This window comes from Orycteropus afer, unplaced genomic scaffold, assembly GCF_000298275.1.
Source record: "Orycteropus afer afer isolate SDZICR_OR568_19922 unplaced genomic scaffold, OryAfe1.0 scaffold00429, whole genome shotgun sequence".
In the NCBI taxonomy this organism is placed as follows: Eukaryota; Metazoa; Chordata; class Mammalia; order Tubulidentata; family Orycteropodidae; genus Orycteropus; species Orycteropus afer.
In genome coordinates, this window is record NW_006922016.1 from 824,332 (window position 1) to 850,336 (window position 26,005).

Sequence of the window (26,005 nt, forward strand, 5' to 3'; positions counted from 1 at the left end):
ATATAGATATATATATATATATATATTTAAGTTTTTGTTTCAGTGAAGATTAAACCCAACCATAGTTGTCAACTGAAAGATTTTAATTGGCTTCAAAGCTTTCTGCTGGTAAGAGAGAAATTGAAAATACTAACTGAATTAAACATGATTACATACATAGAGGGAGGGAAGAAATAGATTCATTAGAAGTGCAATTTAATAAAATGGATTTTTCAGCCCCCCTAAGTAGCTTATTTATCTTCTAATAAATCTGCCAAAAATTTTCTGGTTTATTTGTGTAACTCCTTTACCTTTTCTTGACTGTATCATGGAAGGGTAACCTGTACTTTGGTAAGCCTGTAGCTACATCTGAGACACAAATTGTGGTCTAAGACTGATGTTGCTTAGTATTTTCTTCTGCAAGTACTAACATCCCTAAATGCTGTGTTCTCCAGAAACTCTCTTCTACTCACATGACATATGAGCATGTATGTACCTACTCACATGTCACCACACACACACATACCATATACACATATGTACATATGTATATATGTATATATTCTGTGCTTTCACATCATCTCTCTGACCCAGCTTGACATCCTTCCCTCAAGATCCTAAGTTAAAGTTATTTAAATTTCCCTTTCTATCTGGGATCATGACAACTCTGTGTTTTTGCTATAATGTAGAAGCATCAGTAGAACCAACCAACTTTTAGCCCTTCACGGTTCACAGGCACCTCAGAAGAAAGCCTTGTGATCTACTCTCAAAAGATGAGCCACTGGAAGCTCTGTGGAGCTCAGTTCTACTCTGACACACATGAGGTCACCATGACAACAATCAACTGGTTGTTTAAGTAGAAAACATGCTATAACATACAGTGAGGAATTCAATATGTAAGCTAAAATTCCTTCCTGCAGAAACTTACTGACTGATGAGGACAGTCCACAAAGACATGTTTTTCAATGGCTGTGATTGAGGAAGAGAACACATTGTGGAAGTAGAAAAAGTAAGGTTTGAATATTGCCTAGAAGGATAGGTAAGACTTGGACAAACACAGTCCTGAGAGATTGGAGGAGGGAAGGTGTATCTTATTGCTGCTGTAACAAATTATCACGAACTTGCCAGCTTAACGGAGCTCTGGTAGCGTAGTGCCTAAGGCACTTGACTGCTAACCAGAAGTCTGGTGGTTCAAACCCACCAGCCATTCCTTGAAAGGAAGATGAGGCAATCTACTTCTGTAGTGATACTGTCTTGGAAATCCAAGGAGGGGCTGCTATGAGTCAGATCCAACTCGACGGTAGTGAGTTTGTTTTTTTTTTTTGTTTTGTTTTGGCAGCTTAAAACACATTTATTATGTTACACTTCTAGAGGTCAGAAGTCTGAAATAGTTCTCACTGAGCTAAAATCAAGGTGTTGGCAGGCCTGCATTCCTCTGGAGGCTATAAGGGAGGATTTGTTTCTTTGCCTTTTCCAGCTTCCAGAGTCTACCTGCATTCATTGGCTCTTGGCCCCTTCCTCTGCCTTCAAAACCAGCAATGGTCAGTCGGTCTTCCCCATGCTTCACTCTGAATGACTTTCCTACCTTCTTCTTTCACTGAATAGAAGCCTATGATTACTTTGAGCCCAACCAGATAATCCAGGAGAATCTCCCCATCTCAAGATCCTTCACTTAATCATATGTGCAAAGGCCCTTTTGTCATATGAGATGACATATTCACAGGTTCTGGGGATTAGCACATGGACATCTTAGGGTGCCCATTATTTTGCCTATCCTATTGTTCTATCCTATTGTTGAGTCACAAATTAACCAAAACTCAGTGGTTTAAAATGATAAACATTTATTATTTCATGATTTCTCAGGGTCCGAAACTTAGGAGTAGTTTAGCTGGGGCTTTCTGGTTCAGATTCTTCCATGAGGTTGCTGTCAGGATTCAACAAAGACTTGACTGCACCTGGAGAATCCACTTCTAAGCTCACTCACATGGCTGTTGGCAGGAGGCCTCAGTTCCTTGTTACATGGGCCTCTCCATAGCTCTGCTTAAGTGTTCTCAGAACATGGCACTTGGTTCAAGAGAGAGATGCAAATGATTCAAAAGAGAGAGTGAGAGCAGAGAGGATGCCTCAATGCCTTTTATGACCTAGTCTTGGAAGTCACACACCATCTCTTCTACTGTATTCTATTTTATTAGAAGAAAATTCCTAAGTCCAGCCCACCCTCATTGGAAAGGAAATTAAGCTCTACCTCTTGGAGGGAGGAACATCAAAGAATTTGTGGACATATTTTTAAATCACCACAGAGGGCGTGCATGGAAGTGATACAACAATTTAAGTGGAATGTTAGCCTTATAAAAAATAAGATATATTTGTGAACTCTATGCCATAGTTCCAAAGGTAATTTATTACAGTTGTATTAAAGTATCCAACAGTGAATGGCCTCATGTTTGATATTGAGAGCTCTTTCTGAAAAGAATGCTGGCTTTATACAGTCTGTCACTGAGCTTTGCCATTCCCTTTTTAAAAAAAAAAGAAAAGAAAAACTCCTTATTGTGAACTTTTTTACATACACTAATGTAGAAAGGAAGTTTCCTAGATCATGCAAATTGTTTGTGCTCAGCTGCTAACCTGTAGGTTGGCAGTTGGATCCTACCTAGTAGCTCTGCAGAAGAAAGCCCTAGTGATTGCTTTTGTTAAGATTACTGCCAAGAAAACCCAAGGGAGCAGTTCTGCTGTATTATACATGTGTCAGAACCAACTTGCTGGTAACTAACACCACCACCACCACTGTGTAGAGAGTGATATGAATTCTCATGTACCCGTCACTCAGCTTCAACCATCAACAGCACTGAGTTTCTTATCATTCATTTCTTCTATCCTCTTACAAAAATGTTTTTCATATCTACAACAGATACATACTTGTCCCCAATGAAACACCAGTAGCTGTTGTTTCCAGAGCAGATGACCTATCATCTTAACTTGGCTTTAGCAGTTAAATTAAACAAAAGAGTAAATTGTTAATTGTAAGTTGATTGAATCCTAGTCAACTACTCTGTTGAGTAGTGACATGAGCACTTATTTTTCTCCCTGTTGTTGACCTGGTTAAGTGACCCAGGTTATCCAAGAATTACTGACATTACTGTTAATGACATCTCCACAGCTTCTGGCCTCGGCTGGACCTGTTTCCCTCATTTCTAAAATGAGTGATTTTAGACTAAATGATTGCTCATCACTCTTAGACTCTACAGCTTAGAAACATTGCCTATTACCAAGTAAAATATGAAACCAGCAATTATTAAATTAACTGGGGCTCTTTTTAATTGTCCTATAACTTTATTTTGGAAGGAAGCTTCCAAAGGCTTGGCTGCACCTATTAGCTTCATTATAGGGCCATTGGGTTTCTCATTAGCTACTGTCCTAAAGTTATATGATGGCTTCTTTGGGAACAAGAAATGCATGGTAGAGATCCATTCTTGTGTACTCCATGCTCAGGAGGGCAAGAACGTTGGATGAGACTATCTTTTTAAAACTTTGCTTCTGGCACAGAGACTGATTTTGAGCATTATCCTAAGGGTAAAGGACCACTGAAAAAGAGTTCAGGGGGGAATGACACACCATTGCACACAGAAGTGTGGCCATGGGTTTTTGTTCTAAGACTGAGAATGCCCCCTACTGTATCCCCTATGGTAACAATAAAGGTGATAATAATATCTAAAGTGTCTCTTGCCCCCTTTGTGATGGCTTAAGCACCACATCCTTTCCCTGTAGCATTTTGAATCAGAGATCTCTACTCACCAACCAGTCAGCAACTCTCACTCCTAGCTCCCCGCACAACAAGAGTGATCATAAGACTTCAGGGAGATGGCTAGTGACTCATTGTCAGGAAGGGGATCATTGTCTTGCTTTTAGGCACCAGCAAGTCAGTTAATAATTATGAGCAAGGGAACAATGTGGACATGGTACCAGTCCTCATCTGCAACCCAGCTGGCCCAACTCTGAATGCTATGTCCCTCCACCCCCACCTTCCCCACACTTCTGGAATGCTAATTGAATTCTTGCATCTCTCTGGGCATCTTATCTGGTCCAGGAGCCCTGAGGGGAACTAAGGACTCAAAGGGTGAACTCTGGGTAACCCCTAGATTCCATGCCTGGTGTTGACTGGGGCACTTGGTTTCTAGATGCACCAACTTTTCTCCTCCTCTTCTCCCTTGCCCCCAAATACACCCTCTGTTCCAGTAAGTGCTCCAAACAGAAATAAACCAATCTGTTGTCATTATGACCCTATGAGTCAACTTCAAAACAAATGATCATTTTGACTGTTGTGGTAAAAACTGGGAACAAAACTGGACTTGTGGGGGAAGAGCGGGCGGAAGGGTGGTGTTGAATGCCCGGCATACTGACTGGCAGTCTCACTCCCATGGCTCGTCTTTGTGTCCACAGCCCAGCCGGTTCTGTATTGGTGTGCCCGCAACATGTCCTTCTGGAGCAGCATTTCCTTTAACCTGGCTGTCCTGATGAATTTGCTGGTGGCGTTTTTCTACCCATTTAAAGGCGTCCGAGGAGGTACCTATATCTTTGATTTCAAGGAAACTATTAGAAGCAGAGTTCCTGGGTTGCACAAATGGTTAAATACTTGGCTGCTAATTGAAAGGTTGGTGCCATTCAGAGCCACCCAAAGATACCTCAAAAGAAAGGCCTGGTGACCTACTTCTGAAAAACCAGTCATTGAAAACCCAGTTCTGCTGTGACATACATGAGGATGCTATGAGTCAGAGTCAACTCATTGGCAATATTTTTTGTTTCACTTTATTTTATTCGAAGCAACAGTAACCCCTGTCATTGTTGTTAGGTGCCATCAAGTCAGCTCGAACTCATAGAGACTATATGTACAACAGAACAAGACACTGCCCTGTCCTACACCATCCTTATAATCCTTGCCATGCTCGAGCCCATTGTTGTAGCCACTGTGTCAATCCATCTTGTTGATGGTCTTCCCCTGTCATTATTGGTACAACATTTAGGATCCCAAATTACTCATTTCCCTACGTGATGAAAGTTTTAAGTTAGTTTTAAATCTAACTTAAAATAATACACATTTTATGTCCATATTTATTTACAAGGAAAGAAAGAGAAGAAACCATACACTGCTAAAACTGTGAGAAATCATCCTGGTCAGCCCTCTTGTTTTATATGTTGGGAAACTGTGTCTCAAAGAGGTTGAGAGATTTGGCCAAAGATGCATAGTGCACTAGCTTTAGTGCAGAGCTAACCCTAAATCATTGATATTTTGATATTCAGTCCAGTAGATTTTTTTTTCCACACCATATTTCTGGAATTGGTTTCAGACTGAAGAATTTGTAAGAAATCTCTGGAATTTTTTTTTTTTTTTGTGAAGGGTGGGGCGAGGCAAGACAAGAATGACTACAGACCATGCATCCCTGAATGTTTAGTCTATTACAAGCTGCGTGCCATTTTTCACATAATAAAACATCATGTGCACAATCTTTATGGGTTTCCCCATCCCTCCTTTCCTTCTAGTCAGCTGTGTGTGCATTCTCCATATTCTGAGAGAAGGCAAATAATTCAGGAGAAACGTTTTTCTGTTTAGGCTCCCTCAATTTACTTAATGACATTCTAAAGGGATTCGCACTCTTGGCTTTCTGGTGGCAAACGTGAAAGTGCTTATTCTGATACATTTAGAGCCCTCTTCTGACACACACCACACCCTTCCTGGAGGTCTACTTTTCAGCTAAATTCTTCATCAGAGGTTTTTAACAGATCACCTCACATATAAACCAGCCAGGAGCCATCTTGTGTGGAATATAACGGGAAAAAGATCCCAAAAGTAAGACACATAGGAGTAAGGTCCCTGGATGGCACAGACAATCTGTGCTAGATTGGTAGACTAAAGGCTGCCAGTTCAAACCCATCCAGCAGTACTGCAGAAGATTGAGGCCTGGAGATCAGCTTCTATAAGGATTATAGCCAACCATAAAGATTACAGCCAACTCTACTCCGTAGCTAGCAAAGTCTCTCCAAATGAAGACATGATCAAACAAATGCCTCAACAAAAACAGTACAGGATTAAGTTTTAGACTCAGCTCTTAATGACTCAGACAGCACTTGTATATGTAATAAAAGTACATTTAAGGAGAACTTGAAAGTGAAGACACCTTGTGTTATTGTTGTTTGCTATCGAATCAGACCCGACTCATAGCAACCCCTCCTTGGGTTTCCAAGGCAGTATCACTACAGAAGTAGATGCCCAACCTTCCTTCTGAGGAGTGGCTGGTGTGTTTGAACCGCCAGTCTTCTGGTTAGCAGTCAAGTGCCTTAGGCACTATGCTACCAGAGCTCCTGAAGACACCTTAGGTTATGCTTATACGCCTAACTGAGGTCCCTAGGTGGTGCAAACGATGTGCAGTCGGCTGCTAAGCTAAAGGATGGTGGTTTGAACCTAAAGGTTGGTGCCAACAAGAAAGACTGGTGATCTGCTTATTTAAATATTACAGCCAAGAAAACCCTATGGAGCAGTCCTACTCTGTAACACATGGGGTTGCCATGAGTTAGAGTTGACTCAATGGCACCATGTTTGATCTGGTGTTATACAATTACCTTACACATTTGAGGAGTTAGAGAGCTTTTTCATTTGGATTTAAGTTACATTGTTGTTGTTGTTGTTGTTGTTGTGTGCCGCTGAGTCAGCCCTGACTCATAGCGACCCCTCCTTGGGTTTCCGAGGCAGTATCACTACGGAAGTAGGATTGCCAACCTTCCTTCCGAGGAGTGGCTGGTGGGTTTGAACCGCCAGCCTTCTGGTTAGCAGTCAAGTGCCTTAGCCACTATGCTACCAGAGCTCCCTTAAGTTACATAGAAAGTTCTATTTGAATGGTTTAATAATAATAATAATACCTAAACACAAGCCCCAGTGGGATTTTCCTTTTAAATGACATGTCAGGAATCACAAGTGCCTATATCTGAAAAGACTTGGCAAGTACACACACTACAGAACTCTGAGGAGAATGTCACCCAGACTGTCATCCAGCAGTGTCAAGTGTGTGGAATGGGCAGCCAAGAGCTCAGTGGGATGTAACAGAAGCCTAAGGTCTCCTACTATGTTGGGGAAGTTGCCATGCTCATCATAATAGGTTATTCAACCATTAGTTTGGATGTGTTTTCATTTGCTCTCCATTTCTTTAAAAATACTCAAAACTGATTTACATTATACACCTTGACCATTTTCATCACTGGTGACTGGTGGTAGCCCTCAGGCTAGAGTCTGGGGACAATGAGTTGGTAGCTCCCTACCCTTCAGTGTTGAGCCTCATCTAATGGGAATACCAAGACTAAGGAACCTTGAGATTTTGTCTTGGCCTGGCTCTGCCACTACTTTGCCATGTTACCACTTCATTAAGTCCTTGTTGTCCGCTGTAATAGACTAAGCCAATGATTGGGAAATTCATATAGAATTTATGAAAAAGTAGTTGCCAACTCAGTAAGAATCTCTGGGATATCCGTATCTTGCCCATCAAAGTTTGAGACCCATTGGATGAAATGATTGTTTAAGAGTCCTTTCAATGCTAAAATGGTATGTCCTGAATCTTGCATCAACTGTGGCCAATCTGCATGAGTTAAGACTTCCTGTTTTGAAAGCATGGGTTTAAGAAATTCATGTTGATGGATTAAACCAGAAAGCATAATTAAATCTCCTGAAAGGGAAAGGAGATTGATTAGACCTATGGAAGACTTTTCAATTATATGGTAACTGAGATTGCCTCAAACACATCATTTCACTCTCAAAGGGATTTTTATTTCTTTTTCAAGATGTTTTGGTACATTTTCTTAAACTCACTGCTAACCAGGAGGGTTGTGTTAGCCCTGCCTAGAAACAAGATCAGGTTAGTTACCTGAAAATGTTTCTTTGAGTTTGGTATTGTTCTTGTTGAATCATGAAAATAAGACTTCCAAAATTGGAAATAGATATGTGCAGTGACTTTGGTATATGGGCTGATGTGACTCTATGGCTTATAAGGCTTGTGGCTGTCAGGACTCTGGTGGCCTTAAAAGCTCCCTTTTTCACTTTATTTAAGAATTAATGAGTCACACAATCTTTAAAAAGCATGAAACTTAGGCAGCTTCAGATTTCTTAGTGAATTTGTGGGCATACTATGATGATTACAGCAAAAAAAAAAAAAAAAAAAAAACCAAATTCACTGCCATTGAGTCGGTTCCAACTCATAGCGACCCCTCCTTGGGTTTCCAAGTCAGTATCTCTATGGAAGTAGATTGTCCAGTCTTCCTTCTGAGGAGTGGCTGGTTGTTTGAACCACCAGCCTTCTGGTTAGCAGTCCAGTGCCTTAGGCACTACGCCACCAGAACTCCCAGCAAATATAGTACTACTTTTAAACTTTTTTTATTATTGAATTTTCAAATCTTCATACAGGTATATTGAATTGTGATGTATGTATCAATACAGCTTTAACATTTATCAATGTTTTGCCAACTTTTTATGAAATATTTTAAAGAAGTCTAGACATCTTGTTGTTTTGCCCATATATATTTCAATGTGCATCTCTAACTTATATGGATATTTTGAAATATATATAATCTCCATGCCATTATCTTAGCTAACGAAACTATCAATAAATGTTCTAGTACCTTATCCATATTCAGATTTCTCTAAATGTCTCAAAGGTATCTGTTTAGAGTTTGTTTGTTTGTTTGTTTTTGGAATCTAGCACTGTTGCTTTTATAGTAGGAAGATAGCAGGTTTTTGTATTGACCCCTTCAGAATTTGGATACATTCATCATAATGCACACATTTATCCTATTGAGATTTTAAGAGGCAGTTTAAAACAGTTATTTGGCAGTTAAGAAAATGAAAAGCAAACCACAGGCTTGGAGAAAATATTTGCAAAACATACATCTGACAAAAGTCTTACATCTAGAATATATAACTCTTACAACTCAGTAATATAAGGCATCCAATTAAAACAGTGGGCAAAAGATTTGAACAAATATTTCACAAAAGAAGATGTGCAGATGGCCAATAAGCATAGGAACAGATGCTCAATATCACTAGTTATCAGGGAAATACAAATTAAAGCCAGAGTGACTTGCCACTACAAACCTACTTGAATGGCTAAAGTTAAAAAGGCTGTTCACGTCAAGTATTTGTGAGAATGTGGAGCAACTGATACTCTCATATATGGCTGCTGGAAGGCAAAAGTGGTACAATCATTTTGAAAACAGTATGGCAGCGTCTTATAACGTTAATATGTATTTATGATCCAACAGACTACTATTATCTATTTGTCTAAGAAAAATGAAAATTCCAAGATTTGTATTTGAATATTCTTTGTAGCATTTTATTCATAATGACTCCAAAGCAGAAGCAACCCAGATATCCATCATTTATTGAATGGACAAATAAATTGAGGTACATCTATAGTATGGAATACTACTCAGCAATAAAAAGAACAAAATATTGATGTATGCCATAACCTAGCTGACTCTCAAAATCATTATGCTAACTGAAAGAAATCAAACACAAAAGACTACATATTATATGATTATTTTTTATAAAATTCCAGAAAATGCAAAACTACAGTGTCAGAAAACAGATCAGTAGTTGTCCGGGACTGAAGATGGGACAAGCACATCAACTACAAACAGGTCCAAAGAAACTTTTTGGGGGTGATAAAATGTTCTGTTTCTTGATTGTGGTGGTATAAATTGCCAACGTGTATCAGATTTTACACTTAAATTGAATGGGTTTTATTGTCTTTAAATTGACCCCAATAAGCTGAGGGTTTTTTTTTTTTGGGGGGGGGTTGATTTTTTTGTTTTTTTAAAAAATTAGTTAAGGACTTTAGAGTCAAATAACTCTGGCCGTTAGCTGTACTGCCTTCAGCAAGTTATGTAACCTGAGACTCAGTTTCCTCTACAATGAAATAGAGCTAGTAGTAGCAACCTCATAGAGTGAGTGTAAGGATTAAATAAATAATAATTGATGTAAAAGGCTTAGTAAAATATCTGATGGTTGTTAAATGCACAAGGAACACACTTGTGCCTCAACATCTCTTCTTCCTAAAACTGAAAAAACTCTACCTGTTTGAGCCCATTTCTAAGCTGGTTTTCCTTTTGAAGGATATCAAAAGGGAAAAGGTAAGTGGTTGGGGTCAGGGGGAGCAAATTTAGAGGGAAACTGAATCTTGGACTAAATAAACTAGGGCAGCCAGCAAATTTGTGGAAGAGCTGTAACCTGTACAGTTCTCGAAAATGCTGTTTTTTCTCTTTCCTGGATGGTGCTGTAATCCCAGTAGTTCAGAAGAAGTGAAACTCCTTTATATAAGTGGCCTTAATCATGTAGTGCTGCTTGTTTACATCTGAAGGAGATTCAAAATGTGACAGCATTTGAAATAGGAGTGTGTTTTTCTTTAATGAGTGTTTTACAGAACTGTATTTTTAGCCATGTTGGCTCATGTTATATAACCAAGCCGTCTCGTGGGACACCCTAAATAGAACTTGCAATAGCAAGAGATGACAAACACTGGTATAAGCTCTTTGACTACAAGGATAATCTAATTGTGGGATGATGCTAATGATACGGAAGTTGCCTTCCTCCTTCCCTTGAAGAATTCTGATTCAGGCAGGGGACCTGTAATATTCCTTTGCATACTTTTAATAAAAGTTCAACTTTAGGCCTCTAGTTCTCCTTCCCTTGGGCAAAGTGTGACACATGTCTGAGTTTTATTTACTGTTTTTATTTATTTGGTGGGTACCTACTGGGTGCCAAATACTTCCCTCCGGGAGCCTGAATACTGTTGTTGTTGTTATTATGTACCGTCGAGTTGGACCCGACTCATAGCGACCCCTCTGTGGGTTTCTGAGACAGTGTCACTATGGAAGTAGATTGCCCCATCTTCCTTCTGAGGAGTGGCTGGCGGTTCAAACCCTGATTAACAGTCAAGTGCCTTAGACACTATGCTACCAGAGGTCCCAGCCTGCAGACTAGGGAGGGAGAAACAAGTAAATTGACCAGTAGAATATAGTTTCCTATGAGGATGATCAAGAGCCATGGGGGCTCAGTGGTGAGAAATGTCACCCTTCCATGCAGTGACTTGGGTTCAGTTCTCAGCCACTGCACCTCATATACAGACACCATCCATCTAACAATGGAAGTGTGCATATTGCTATGATGAACAGCGGAGCTTCCAGACAAAGACAGACCAGATACAAAGGCCTGGTTTTACTTTACTTTAGAAAATCCGCCAATGAAAGGCCCTATGGATCATAATGGTCTGGTGTCATTGTGCATGAGGTTACTGTGAGTTGGGGCCAACTTAATGGCAGCTAACAGCAACAAGGGATAGCCAGAGAGTGCAAGGAACACAGAGAAGGAAGGAGCATCTGGCACATTTTGGGGAGGAAGAAGAAAATAGAAGAGGCTTCCTGGGAGAGGTAATAGCTAAGCTGAGACCTGAGATGAATAGGAAAAGGAGAAGAATTTCTCAGGCAGAAGGAACATGTAAAAAGACTTGGAAATAAGAAACAAATGGATAGGACTGGTTGTATCTGGGGTAGAGTTTTTTTCCTTTTTTTTTCTGTTTTTGGTGGAAAATATATAAACCAAACCAAACTCACTGCCGTCGAGTTGGATCCGACTCATAGTGACCCCTCGTTGGGTTTCCGAGGCAGTATCGCTACAGAAAATATATAGATAACATAATATTTCCCATTTTAGTAGTCTCCACGTGTGCAGTTCAGTGATGTTAAATAAGTTCATTGTGTTGTTCAACCATTCCTTTAGCCATTCCCAGATTTATCACTCTTAACAGAAGTTCATTGTCTTCCTTTCCTTCACCAGCTCCTGGGTAACCATTAATAAACTTTGATCTCTATACATTTGCTTATTCTAAATATTTCACATAAATGGGCTCATAGATATGCATCCTTTTGTGTCTGACTTATTTAATGTAGCATAATATTTTCAAGGCTTATCCATGATGTAGCATGCATCAGGCCTTCATTTCTCTTTTGGGCTGAGTAATATTCCATTGTATGGATATATAGCACATTTTGTTTATCCATTCCTCTGTTTGGGACAGAGAATTTGAGATGAGAGTTGCAACAGATAAGGCCAGACATGATTGAAGCAGGCATAGTTAAGCACATTTAGGTCTTTGCTTTTTGGGTAAAAGCACTGATCTATGACAGATCCACCTTGTCTTTCCAGGGACTCTGGAGCCACACTTGTCAGGCCTGCTGTGGACAGCCATGCTCATCTCCTTGGCTATCGTCATTGCTCTCCCTAAGCCCCATGGCATCCGGGCATTAATTGCTTCCACAATCCTCCGGTTGATATTTTCAGTTGGGTTACAACCCACATTGTTTCTTCTGGGTGCTTTCAATGTAAGTACAAATATCTTCATAGGCAATTTTTTGTTAGTAGGTCAATAGAAATGCCTTCCTTTCTGGTCCCTGGAATCTCTTGGCTTATGCTTTCCTTGCAGAAAAATGTTGTTTGGGTCAACTTGAAAATAGCAGGAGTAAGAGAAAGCTTCTCATGGTACCATGAGCCTCTCAATGCATTGTTTGGACATTGAACACCCTATTTTTAGGGAATCTCTCTCTCAAAACTTAAGCAGAAAGAAGAATAACAATTGAGGTTTAAATTAGTTTTAATGAATCTGTTCAAAGGTTTATTGAGAGAGGAGATTTTAGCCAATGAGTTCAATCAGCAAATGTTAACACTGTACTCACTCCTGGTGAGGACCACATAGAAGAGAGGCAAGGGAAGGAGGACTGTTCGAAACACAGAGATGGAGCAATCAGAGAGGTAAGGGGAGAACCAAGAAGAGTTATGTGAGAAGTCAGTGGTGATATTTGGAAATGCTTTTTCAGTGCAGGTAAGGGATAAAGCCAACTGCAGGTATAGGCAGATTGTTAGGAAGTGGAAACAGCTGATAGAAGACCACTGTGGAGGTTAAGTGTGTGTGTCAACTTGGCTGGGCTTGGTTGAGTGGCTGGACAGCTGGATGTAGTATTCCCTATGATAAGACTGGCAATCAATTCCATGGTGGAATCTACTGTGAGCAGCTGAGTAGCTGCCTTTGGGTATGTGGGCTGTTTCCCATATATAAGGAACAGCTTTGGGAACGATCTCTAGCTTATGACACACTTGGACTCTGTGTATATTTGTGTCATTGTTCAGCAGCCTGCCATGCTCTGCCAACCTTGGACTTAAAATGGACTTGAATTAATGACCTGCTGTGTGGTTTAGTAACATCAGGACTATGCCATTTTATTTGTTGACCTTGGGCTTGTTTGCCTCAGCAGCCGGTAGCTGCCTGAGTGAAGAGATGCCTCTAGCTTCAGTGGGCTAGAAGCAAAAGGCAGAGCTGCAGCCCAAAGTTCAGGGGCTTTCACCCAGCCCCTAGAGCCTGGCACTTTGGACTTGTACTCAAAGCCTCCAAACTGTAAGAGAATAAACTCCTGTTTGTTCAAGCCATCCCATTTGTGGTATATTCTTGTCAGAGCAGCACTAGGTAAACAGAACAACCACAAATTGGGGAGGGTTCCTGGTGAAAGGAAGGAGGAAATTCGGACATCTAAGTCACTGTGGAAATCTAAAAATGCCTTCCAGAGGTTTCTGCCCTGAACATATAAGGAAGCTGAGGTCACTGTACAAAAATGGAAATGATATTGCAAAATAAGATGAATAATATTTCATTGCAACAGTAAGTATCCCAATATGGGTATTCAAATAGCAAGGCAACAAGGACTGTAGAAGAGAAGAGACTACTTGAAGCTGACAAGCTCTGGGGAAGGAGATAGAGTTGAAGTTACATGTTAATGAATGCAAAGGACCTGCTGGGAAGTAGGGATTAAGAAGAGCTTTTTTTTTTTTTTTTAATGGGTCCAATAGTCCAGAGCAGAGTCATGGGGAGCCCAGGATGTTGTCAAGAGCCAATAAAGAGTGGAATGTCACCTAATTTGTAGTTTCTGCACTGATATGGTGGGTGGATCCTGACCCTGTACAAGTAACCCAGGGAGCTAAATTTTAGGCAAAAATAATTGGATTTGATCCTCCAGATCAGCATTTCCAAAGCATGTTCTAAATTAATAAGTGTTAGATGGACAAAGGGTTCCATGATTAAAGCAATTTAGGAAACACTGGATTAAACAAAAGCAGGCAAGTTTTTCACTGCAGGACTTCTCAGAGACTTTACTATGTTAATATGCAGTTTGAATCTCCAAGGAAGGAAAACAGTGTATTTGTATTTCCCAAATTTGTTTGACCATAGTTTGTTGTTTTTTTTTGTTTGTTTGTTTGTTTTTTTTAGGTATCTCTTAGGATTAGTGTTGTATAGGAAACTGTTCCCAGTAGTGGGAAGTGACTGAAGTGGTTTTTTTTTTTTTTGAGCCGAGAAATGCTATATGCAAAGACGTATTCTTGAAAATTCTTTTATTAGTTATACATTATGTGGTAGCATAGTGGCTAAGACACTTGACTGCTAACCAGAAGGCTGGTGGTTCAAACCCACCAACCACTCCTCGGAAGTAAGATGGGGCAATCTACTTCCGTAGTGATACTGCCTCGGAAACCCAAGGGAGGGGTCGCTATGAGTCGGGTCCGACTTGACGGCACATACAACAACAACAACAACATTATGTGGATTACATTAGGGAGGCAGGGGGACCATTTAAGGGGCTCCAGTGGTTCTTTCATTTAGGTATGAGGAAGTTGAGTCTTGGTTATAGCATAGAAGAAGGAAGGTACAGATGTCAGAGATAAAAGGAAATAGTGACATATGGCAGGTGTAGGTCATAGTCTTATACTTGAAAAAATGTAGGGCCTTGATTGTGGGCTTTTTCTTCAGGCAAAGAAGGCATTACAGTTTGGTGAGGGAGGCAAAGATAACTCCAAATTTTCTGTCATGAATGAGTAGAAGAAGAATGCAGGCAACTAAAGTGCCTAAGGCATCTGACTGCTAACCAGAAAGCTGGCAGTTCAAACCCACAAGCCACTCCTCTGAAGGAAGGTTGGGCAATCTACTTCCATAGTGATACTGCCTCGGAAACCCAAGGAGGGGTCGCTGTGAGTTGGGTCTGACTTGATGGCAAATAAGAACAACAACAAAGTGAAGTCTTACAAAGATAGAGCTTTCAGGGTGAAAATTCATTTAAATTATTGACTTAGCTTGAATTGACAAGTTATTAATGCTCACTCTGGCATTTGGACATGCATGACCAGAGTGCTAAAGAGATATCAGGGTTATGGAGGGGAATGTAGGTATCACTTGCAGTGAAGGGAAGCTATTTAAAAGGAAATACAAAATAAAGAAATGAAAAGACACTTGATGATTCCGACATTGTCTTCTATGGGCTGTGTAGCTTTTTTGTTTCTCTGGCATTGAATCATTCCACGGATATACTTTAACATAGATCAGCTGGAGGAAAGACTCCAATTAAATGATTAATTTCCATTTATAATAACATTACAACATTAGTTGAAGGGATGCTGGAATAGCTATAATAAATAATTATTTAGAGGGAATTTTTTAAAAAAGAGAAACACAAATAAAGCATACCAGAAAAGGAAGAGTAGCCATGGACAGATGGAGGAAGAAACACTGGTGGTCTGAGAGCTTGAAAAGCAGGACAAGGTAGAGTCTGGTATCATGGGCAGCCAAGGGCTAGGAGAATGCAAAGAAGGATGAGGTGGTTAGCCATGTCTTTCTGCAGAGAGCTGGGATTACATGGTAAAAGCAGATAGGAAAAGACTGCTGGATTTATCCTTGCCAGAAGCCTTTAGAGTCTTCTCCAAGGGCATCTTCAATTGAGAAGTGGGACTGAAAGCCAGATCTAAGACTAATCAAGCAGAGTCAGGAGGATGTGGAGACAGCAGGTTCAGACCAGGCATAGGAGATACTTGCTGGTGAAGCCAGGAGAAAACTCAGCTGTAAAGGAGAGAGTAGATTCAAGTGAAATGGATTGTTCTGTTTAAAACATCCGAAGCCTGGGCTTGTGTGAGGTCCTGTAACATCAACCAGAGCATTGTCTTTGTCATGGTTGCTGTTTTTAATTGAAACCCTATCAACACAAATCATCCAGAGTCAATACCTTTCCACCCTCTGAAATAATCCTCCACTGGCAGAGGTTAGAATATTGACAAAACTGGTGTATTGAATGTTTAGCTTGTCGGAGAAAGCCAAAAGTTCACAGAAGGTGTTGGCTTCCTCAGTTATCTGATAGCTGAAAAGCTCACTTACATTGACCTACCAGATTAACTGGCAGAACTTCCCCCAGCACCTGTGGCCAAGATAGGTAGGATGGCAGAAGATGATTTTACCAAGTGCCTCAGAAGATCTTTCTCTGCAGCCTTCTACTGATTGAAGTTTTTCTAGCAACCTGTTGATGTTGTTGTTGCTATGTGCCATCGAGTTGGACCCGACTCATAGCAACCCCTCCTTGGGTTTCCGAGGCAGTATCACTATGGAAGTAGATTGCCCAACCTTCCTTATGAGGAGTGGCTGATGGATTTGAACCACCAGCCTTCTGGTTAGCAGTCAAGTGCCTTAGGCACTACATACGTGAGGTTTCTAACAACATGGGTCTCCATTACACAATAGATGAACTAGCGCTTCTTTATTGAAGGTGTCAGAAAACCTAACACATGCTAGTTTAAAAAGAGGAGAAAATGTATGTGTTCATGTGACTGAGAAATAATGATAGTAGCTTCAGGCATAGCTGTATATAGGGGCCCCTTACAGTGGTATCAGGGCCCAGTTCCTCCTTTGCATCTTTTGGCTCTGTATCCTCTGTTGGTGGTGTTTTCAGGTTCATGGCATGGAAACAGACCCAGGGCATACATCCTTCTGTGTTCAAGATGGGAGAGAACAAGAATGTCTTATATGGAAGTTCCAGAAAAAAATCTGTCATTAGCTCCATTTGGTCACGTGCCTATCCCTAAGCCAGTCAGTATAGCCAGGTTGTTGTTGTTATGTGCCGTCGAGTCAGACTCGACTCATAGCAACCCCTTCTTGGGTTTCTGAGGCAGTATCACTACAGAAGTAGATTGCCCAACCTTCCTTCTGAGGAGTGGCTGGTGGGTTTGAACTGCCAGCCTTCTGGTTAGCAGTCAAGTGCCTTAGGCACTATGCTACCAGAGCTCCCAGGATAGCCAGGGGAACCCAGTATTCTGATTGACCAGGACTGACCCCACTCGGACCACACGACTTATATGGAAATGGATGGATCCCCAAAGGAAAATGAGAAGTTATTGCCAGAAGAAAGGAGAGGGGGATGGTACTCACTCTGAAGTTCCTTCTTTATTTAAATATATGTGTGTGTGTATGTGTGTGTGTGTATCATTTTCCTTGTGAAATCAGGAACAAACACAAGAACTGTCTGCTTTTCACTGAATTGCAACTTTATAATGCCTAGAATGTAACAAATTCAGAAAACATTTTTAATCATGCTGATCACAGAGTTCATGGATTGAGGTGATTTCTGTGTTTGACTAACTCATATAAGAATGTTAGAAATTATTCATCTCTCATTTTGAAAATCATAATCTCAGTATGTGTTAATTTTGTTTTTGTCATATACAAATGCTGCTTGATTACTGTTGAACATGAAGTTATTTGACTACCATGTAATTTGTAATATGCCTGAAAAGCAAAGTAATGAAATGACTTAGATAAGCAAAATGGTTCTTGGAGGGTTTTTGGACACTTGGAGCAAAAGGAAGCTGTTCTATAGTCCAGCTTTTGTTTGGTCCCCAAATTTATGGTACCTTATAAGTTGCTGTCATGGTTACTGAAATAGATTTGTGTGAGAATATCCATTAGCTCTTCTGAAGGGTCTGAAGTTGGGAGTCATCCACGTGATCTGACTTTGCCTGTCCTCATTCTCAGGTCTGCAATAAAATCATCTTTCTGATGAGCTTCGTGGGAAACTGTGGAACGTTCACCAGAGGCTACCGAGCCATGGTCCTTGATGTGGAATTCCTTTATCACTTGTTGTATTTGCTGATATGTGCCATGGGGCTCTTTGTCCATGAATTCTTCTACAGTTTGCTGGTGGGTACCTAGTGTCAAAATGCTTGTTGAATACTAGGAAAGTGTCTTATATCCTCTATCTCATGACAGACCTTTCCTTTTAATAGTGATTAGTATGCCTAGTTTCATGAGATTATAGCCTCACTGTAAGCATCATGTGGAGGATCTGGAGAGGAAAGCTACACAGGAACCAAGTCAGCCATCAGGAACCCTGGAGGTGCACTACCGGACAGCATACCATGTACAGCAGATCTTTCCCTTTTCTGTATTAGAAGATGCCTACAATCTGGTTTGGGAGATGCTTCCTTCACATGCACCTTTGTTTTATTTATTTCTTGGGCTCAACCAGCACGTGCCAAGGAGAGTATTTTTGAGACTATCATCAAACAGTTCTTATGGGAAAAATGTAGTGACCCTAAGAGTAGAAGCTACTTTCAAAATCTCAGGAAAAAATGTAGCGACCCTAAGAGTAGAAGCTACTTTCAAAATCTCATGATCCATGATAATGAGCTCAGTAGACTGATGGGTCCAGGAGACCTTTTCATTGGAAGTTATTGTGTTCAAATCTGTGCCAAGTGGTTAATGTCTTGATAGTTTAAGAAATGATTTGGTTCTGTCACTTTCCTACTTAGCAGGTTTTTTAATTACTGATCAGAGACCTGCTTCCTCTGCTGTTGTTAGTGGGAATCTAGCTGGACCTGTAGAGTTTTAGATAAGCCATTTCTGTGTGCTTAAATAAAGTGACAGGGAGCATAAAATGATCTTCAAGCAGAACCATCCATAAATAGCCTAGAAATGTGAAAATGTTGGTGACGATGTAAAATGATCAAGATCTTTGACTTACAAAAGGAGTCTTACTCGCAAAAGGGAGAGGAAGGAATGCTCTTCTAAGAGGCGCTATACATAAGGTGGTGTCTGGGCTGGTTACTTAACTGCTCTGTGCCTGTTTCCCCAGCTACAAAATGATAGGAGCAATCTGTTTCCCTTGCAGGCTGTTGTATGGATTATATGTGATCATGCAGGTACAGCGCCTAGAGTAGCACAACCACACTGTGTGTGCTCAGTGCTTGCTAGCTGTTGTTACTGTCATCCCACATTCCATTTCCCATCTAAAACACCATAAAGAATTCACCATTCAGATCATTAGGATTAGCTCATTCCATTAGTGGCAGAAGTTGGCAGGCTAAGAAGAATTAATTCTTTTCCCTCATTTGAAAATAGATCTGGCTATACATTGAGTTTAGGCAGAGAGGTCCCAGGATATACTTGTGATTGTCATGTATAACTTTTGTGGCCTTATTTCATTCACTCTGAATCAGAAATCTTTAGAGCCCTATGTATATTTCTGAGCCTTTTTGGCTCGTTTAATAATGTCATTGGATGGAGTCCCAGTCTGTGAGTCAGAAGAGGCCCAAATCTGCCAGTCCAACAAGAAGAGTTCAATTGGTGATCTCTTCCATCCCTACCAAGGGTTTTCATCCGGGAGGCAAGAGATTCTCCTTCAGACAGTGCCTACTCACCCTGGCTGAGAGTTGGGCCTTTCCTGCAGTCTATATCCATATGAGGTTATCTTCTCTTCTATTCATTTGAATCCTTTTCTTTCAGTCATTCACAGTGCCTATCGATGGCAATCCTAGATGCAGGAGATATAATGGTGAAACAACAGATATAGTCCCTGTCCTCATAGGACTCACAATCTAGAAAATAATAACCAAGCAATTGCCATGAAGTCAGAGCAATTCATGGCGACCCCATCTTGTCGGAGCAGAACTGTGCTCCCTAGGGCTCTCAGTGTCTGATTTTTATAAGTGTATCTCCAAGCCTTTCTTCCAAGGCATTGCTAGGTGGACTTGAACCTCCAACTTTTCTGTTAGCATCTGAGCACGTTAACCATTTGCATCACCTAGGGACTCAGAAAATAATAGGCACTACCATTTCTTGAGTTTTCAGCATGTGTTCTTTCCATTTTCTCTATCATAACCACCTTTGAGACAGATAATATATCTAGTTTACAGATGATGAAACTGAAGCTTGGTGAGGTTAGGTAGGTTGCCCAGGGTCACACAGTGAGTAAGTGGCAGATCACACAGTGAGTAAGAGAGAGGATAGCAGCTCAACTCTATCTACTCCCAAGACCAAGTTCTTAAGCATGACACTGTATCTCCTTTCATTTGAGCATGTGAAAAAGTCCCAGCTTCAATGAAATGGGTAGATCACATTGCAGTTGGCATTTGTGCTTTCAAATCTATGATCTATCATGGAAAGACAAGATTTAACTCAGAGCTTCCACAACTGGCATAACATACTGCACAAACACATTATTACACGTCCTACTTTGGTGAGTAGCAACTGGGATCTTTAAAAGCTTGCAAGCGCCCATCTAGATGTGACAGTGGGTCCCTCCTCATCCAGAGCAAAGAAGAATGAAGAAAACCAAAGGTGCATGGAAACAGTTAGTCCAAGAGACTGCTACACCATGTGATCCTCAGCCTATACGACTATGAGACTAGGAGAACTAGATGGTGCCTGGCTACCACTGTCAACTACTTGGAGGGGCATCTATATAGGAGATCCTGGATAGAGTGGGAGAACAATGTGGAACAAAACTCAAAATCATTAACAAATAAATAAGGCGGGTGGGGACCAGGTTTGCTGGTCTGATAGAGCCTGATGGAACCCCTGAGACTATGGCCCCTAGCTGCCCTTCAGGTCTGGAATTGATGAACCCACTCCTGTGGCTTCCAGCCAAACAAAAGACAGGTATATGAGCTGAACATTTATATTAGTTTTGAAATACTCTTTGGAGAGATTAATCATGGGAGAATAGAAGGGCAGTGTATGCACAGGGAGACAGTTCAGGTGGCAGGAGTGCATGGGACGGAAGGACACAGGGAAGAGGTAATTACAGGGAGGAAGTGGGAGGAGAGTTGTTGCATTGTAGAAGATTGCAGTTAATGTCATGAGACAAAGTATATATGAACTGCTGTGTGGAAGATGAATTTGCTCTCTAAACTTTCACCCAAATCACAATAAAAATTTGAAGGAAAAAAAAAAGAGGTCTTTTGCAGCAGATAAAAAAAAAAAGTAACTCAGAGCTTCCGATGATCTTATCTGAGCTCAGTTCATTTTTAGAAATACTTCACAAGGTCACACTAGATTGTGGCCAGACATCTCTCATATGTGTTCTCATATGTGGGGTTTTTCTAAGCTGTCTGGACTTTGACTTGCCTGTGACCTCAAGTGATGTGTTCTTTTTAGTGTCAAAAGCAGTATATAAGTTATCTGTTTAGAACCACAGACAAAATACTGAAACCAGTCAAATTATTCCACAAATAAGAAAAAAAAAAAAAAAAAAACCTGAGAGCTGAAAAGAATTGTCCTGGTTGTAAAAGGAAAGAAACTGTCAGCAGGCAGTGGGGGCAGTGGTGGTTGTGTGGTAGAATTCTCACCTTGTATATGGGAGATCTGGGTTTGATTCCTGGCCAATGCACCTCATACACAGCCACCACCCATCTGTCAGCGGAGTATTGTGTGTTGCTATGATGCTAAACAGGTTTCAGTGGAGCTTACGGACCAAGACAGACAAGGAACAGGTTTCGATGGAGCTTACAGACCAAGACAGACAAGGAAGAAAAACCTAGTAATCTACTTTGGGAAATCAGCGATGAAAACCTTGGATCACAATAGGGCAATGTGATCACAATAGGGCAATCTGAAAGTGACCATGGGATAGCGCAGGACCAGGCAGCATTTCTTCCCATTGTGCATGGGGTCACTATAAGAAGCTGACTTAATGGCAGTAACAACTCTTATCTCACTAAGTTGTAAAAATTCCATGCCAGCAGAAAGGGAAGGTGTGTAACCTAAGTGCTGGTACACCTACAGACTTTCTGACCCTAATCTTAAGCCTGCATTGAGAGTGTCCTTAGAAAAGGGTGAAGACCCCAAGATAAAAATTGCAAAATTCCAAAGTAGACAGTAAACAAAAGCTGCAATCCAGATGGTCAGCAAACATACGGAAGAATGTTCATCCTTTTCACTAAAGCAAGACCTGATAATTAAAACAACAGCCCCATCCCCATGTTTTTCCTGTGACCTAAGGAAAGGTTAAAAAAGCATGATCATGCTCAGTACTAGTGAGAATCGAGTAAAATGGACAATGTTCTCTACTTGTGAGGATAAATTGGTACAGCTTTTCTAGAAAGAAATTGGACAATGCGATGCTATTACAATATTTGATCCGATGATTTTGTTTCTGGAAATTCAGCGAAAAGAAGTGACTGGACAAGTGTGTATAGAGGTCTATACAGAGGTGTGTGTATCTTAGCACTGTTCATAATGACATATAATTGAAAACATCTTGAATATTTAAAAGAAGAAAATTGGTTAAGTAAATTGTATTTTTTCTATGCAGTAAAATACTAGGTGATCATTTTTGACATGAAAATGTTCACAATTCCTAGGTAAAAGAAGCTGACTAAATACCAGTATTTTGATAGAATATTTTCATAAAAATAGATATGTGTATATTACATTTTTTAAAGACCAGAAGGAACTATAAATTGTTGACTAGATGTCTGCAAAACCAAAAGAACCAACCACTGCCATTGAGTTGATTCCAACTCATAACAAACCTACAGGACAGAGTAGAACTGCCCCCATAGAATTTCCAAGGCTGTAAATCATTACAGAAGCAGACTGCCTTATCTTTCTCCCACTGGAGCAGCTGGTAGGTTGGAGGTGCTGGAACTGCCAACCTTTTGATTAGCAGCCTTATGTTTTAACCACTGTACCACCAGAGCTCCTTAGATGTCTATAGCTGGTGGACTATTGGTGGTTTTTGTTTTTGTTCTTGTTTTTTGCTTTTCTGTGTTTTCAAAGATTTCTCCATTGAACTCTTCTGATTAGACGAAAGTTCTTTTATATAAGTAATACATGTTCACTGTATTAAAATTTAAAAATGCAGGTAAGTGAAAAGAAAATATCACTTTAATGATTTGAGGGTTGTTTTGTTCTCCAAAGTTCTCAACCACAGAAAACAAGTGTGATTAACCTGTTGTGTGAAGTTGCTCTTACTGCTTTGTATAGAGTTACTGGAAAATATTTAACAAATATCAATAGCAGCACTTGGTCTTTTCACCCCTTAGTTTTTTCCCTCTTATATTGACCAAATGCCTCTTCCTTCCTTCCTTGTAAGTATCGTCCTTTACCCTGTGCCCTTCACCACACTAGTCTCGGGATGCAGGTTGATGCTAGAGAGGCGGAAAGGCTAACTGACCAGAAAATGAACTCAGATATAAAATTCTAAATTGGAAAGGACTCAGAGATCAGCTCATTTAGTTCACTTATTTTACAGATGAGAAAACTGAGGTCCAGAGAGGTTACATGGCTTGATCAACGTCTTGCAACAAATTAAAGCAGGTCCAAGCGTAACCCCACAGAGCTCTCCTCCCATAGCTCCCTACCATTCTCCCAGCAAATACTTGAGATTGCAGGTCTTGGAACACTAGCCATAGTTTTCCCATACCTACATAATCTGTAGGAATCCTCCATTTCCCATGAAGTGAGCTTCATGCAAACAGCAAGTCATTAACCAGGAGTAAGCCTAGCTCTAAACACATTGTGAAATGCAGGGGTCTTCCCCCCACTGAAGTGGGGGTGGGAGGAATAGTAGTGGGCGGGTGAAGCTTCCAGGTGCATTGCCTCTCCCATGTCCCTGCCACTTATTAGCTATGTGAGGTTGGCCCAGTCTCTTCATCAGGAAATTAATGACAATTACCATTTTTTGTACACTTAGCAAATATCTATAACTATATGCTAAACATTGTACATATGCTGTTTGTTTATTCTTTATAGTAACTCTACATTCTCCAGTCTGCAATTGAGGAAACTGAGGTTCAGAGGGTAAGGGGAGAAGACATAGCCCAAGATCATAAGGGCAGTAAGGAGCTGAGCTGAGATTGGAGCCTGAATCTAAAGCCAAATTCCTTGCTCCTAGCAATTATTTGTAGTATGTCTGCCTTCCCCGTTAGACTCTGCTCTAGGAGGATAAGGAGCAGGGTCGTGTCCATTGCTGTACCCAGAGCGCCTGGCCCTTGGTAGACATTCAGTAAATACCTTCTAAGTGAATATATGCCTGAACGCTCATCACTTTTCTCTCCTTTGCTCTCTGACACTCAGTACAACCCTGTATTTTCTCCATTTCCAGGACCCTGAACTGCTCCATATGCTACTTATAGTAGCTTTTGTTTCCTGCCCTCCTTTTCTGTGTTTACTTTTTCTCATTTTTCCACCTCAGTTTTCACTGTTAAGACAAACAAGATGTGAAATGTTAAGATAACAGTATAATCCATTTGCGTTTCCAAGAGGGTGAATGCCCTATAAAGCAAATTTCCATTATAGAATATTGATGTAAATATAACATCAAGCCTTCTTAAAATTGTCCTATCATCCTGCTTTTGTTTGTTTTTAAAGCTTTTTGATTTAGTGTACAGAGAAGAGACTCTTCTTAATGTCATTAAAAGTGTCACTCGCAACGGACGGTCCATCATCCTGACAGCGGTTCTGGCCCTGATCCTGGTTTACCTGTTCTCCATAGTGGGCTATCTTTTCTTCAAGGATGATTTTATCCTGGAAGTAGATAGGTTGCCCAATGAAACAGCTCTCCCAGGTAGGTCTGAGATCATCTTATTTAATGTATAAGAAATATTTCCTTACAAACAGTACACCAATGTTCAGTGCAGCACAATTCACAATAGCCAGAAGGTAGAAACAGCCTAAATGTATATGAGCAAATGAATGAATAAACAAAATGTGGTACATACATACAATGGAATATTACTCAGCCAGAAAGAAAAGTAAGTCCTGATGCCTGCTACAACATGGATGACCCTAGAAAACATTATGCTGAGTGAAGAAGTCAGTCAAAAAAGGGCAAATATTATGATCCCACTTGTATGAAATATCTAGAATAGGCAAATATATAGATGCCTAAGTCTGCTAGTGTTTACCAGGGATAGATATTTGGGGAAAAAGAGGAGTCATTGCTTAGGGGACAGTGAGTTTCCATTAATAGGATGGAGTAATTTGGAAACAGAGTAGTGATTGTGGCACAACGTGATGAACATAAGCAGTGTCACTGAATTGTCCATGTGAAAAAATATTGAATTGGTGTTGTTATATATGTTTTTTACCACATAAAAGTAAATAAAACAAGACAAAAAATATTATTTCCTGATTATAACTGAGCTAAAGAGAATGATCACTTGAGCAATGTAGCTATCTCCTCATTTTATCTCCCTAACACCCAGAGAGTAAATTTGAATTCAGGGTTTAGTTCTCACTTTATTCAAAGGGTGATGTAATATATCAAATGCTAAGGGTGAATGTTCAGGTCTTACCTTTAATGTTTTTACTAAAGTCATATTTTAAACTTGTTGTTATTGTTGTTGTTGTTGTTTGCCGTCGAGTCAGCCCCAACTCATAGTGACCCCTCCTTGGGTTTCCGAGGCAGTATCACTACGGAAGTAGGATTGCCCAACCTTCCTTCCGAGGAGTTGCTGGTGGGTTTGAACCGCCAGCCTTCTGGTTAGCAGTCAAGTGCCTTAGGCACTATGCTACAGTTTTTTCATAAGGCAGTTTGACATATGCATTGAAAGCTCTGGGAGTACACATCCCCTTTGACTTAGTAAATCTACTAGGATTTTATTCTTAGGGAAAAAAACCTGCTGATGGTTCATGTAGAAACAGATGTATGTAGAAGAATGTTTGCTATAGTGTGAAGGTGGAAGGAATCTAAATTCCCAGCAGTATGGAATTATTCCTACAGATTATGGTGCATCCATAGGGTGGAATACTTTGTAGATACGGTATATATGGTATATCTTTATAAACTTTCATGGGAAAGAAACAGCCACAATACATACTGGGAAATCACAGAAGAATAGCTATAGTAAGAGCAT

The 26,005-nt window shown here is 40.4% G+C and overlaps 1 protein-coding gene across 1 annotated transcript in view; it reads left to right on the top strand.

Moving 5' to 3' along the window:
- Window positions 1-26,005, top strand: part of ITPR1 (inositol 1,4,5-trisphosphate receptor type 1) — a 471,939-nt gene that overhangs the window by 400,958 nt on the left and 44,976 nt on the right. Inside the window, exons 51-54 of the mRNA XM_042782721.1 lie at window positions 4,417-4,539; window positions 12,215-12,390; window positions 17,901-18,065; window positions 24,519-24,714. Of these exons, the coding sequence (XP_042638655.1) occupies window positions 4,417-4,539; window positions 12,215-12,390; window positions 17,901-18,065; window positions 24,519-24,714 (660 nt within the window). The remainder of the gene's footprint in view (window positions 1-4,416; window positions 4,540-12,214; window positions 12,391-17,900; window positions 18,066-24,518; window positions 24,715-26,005) is intronic.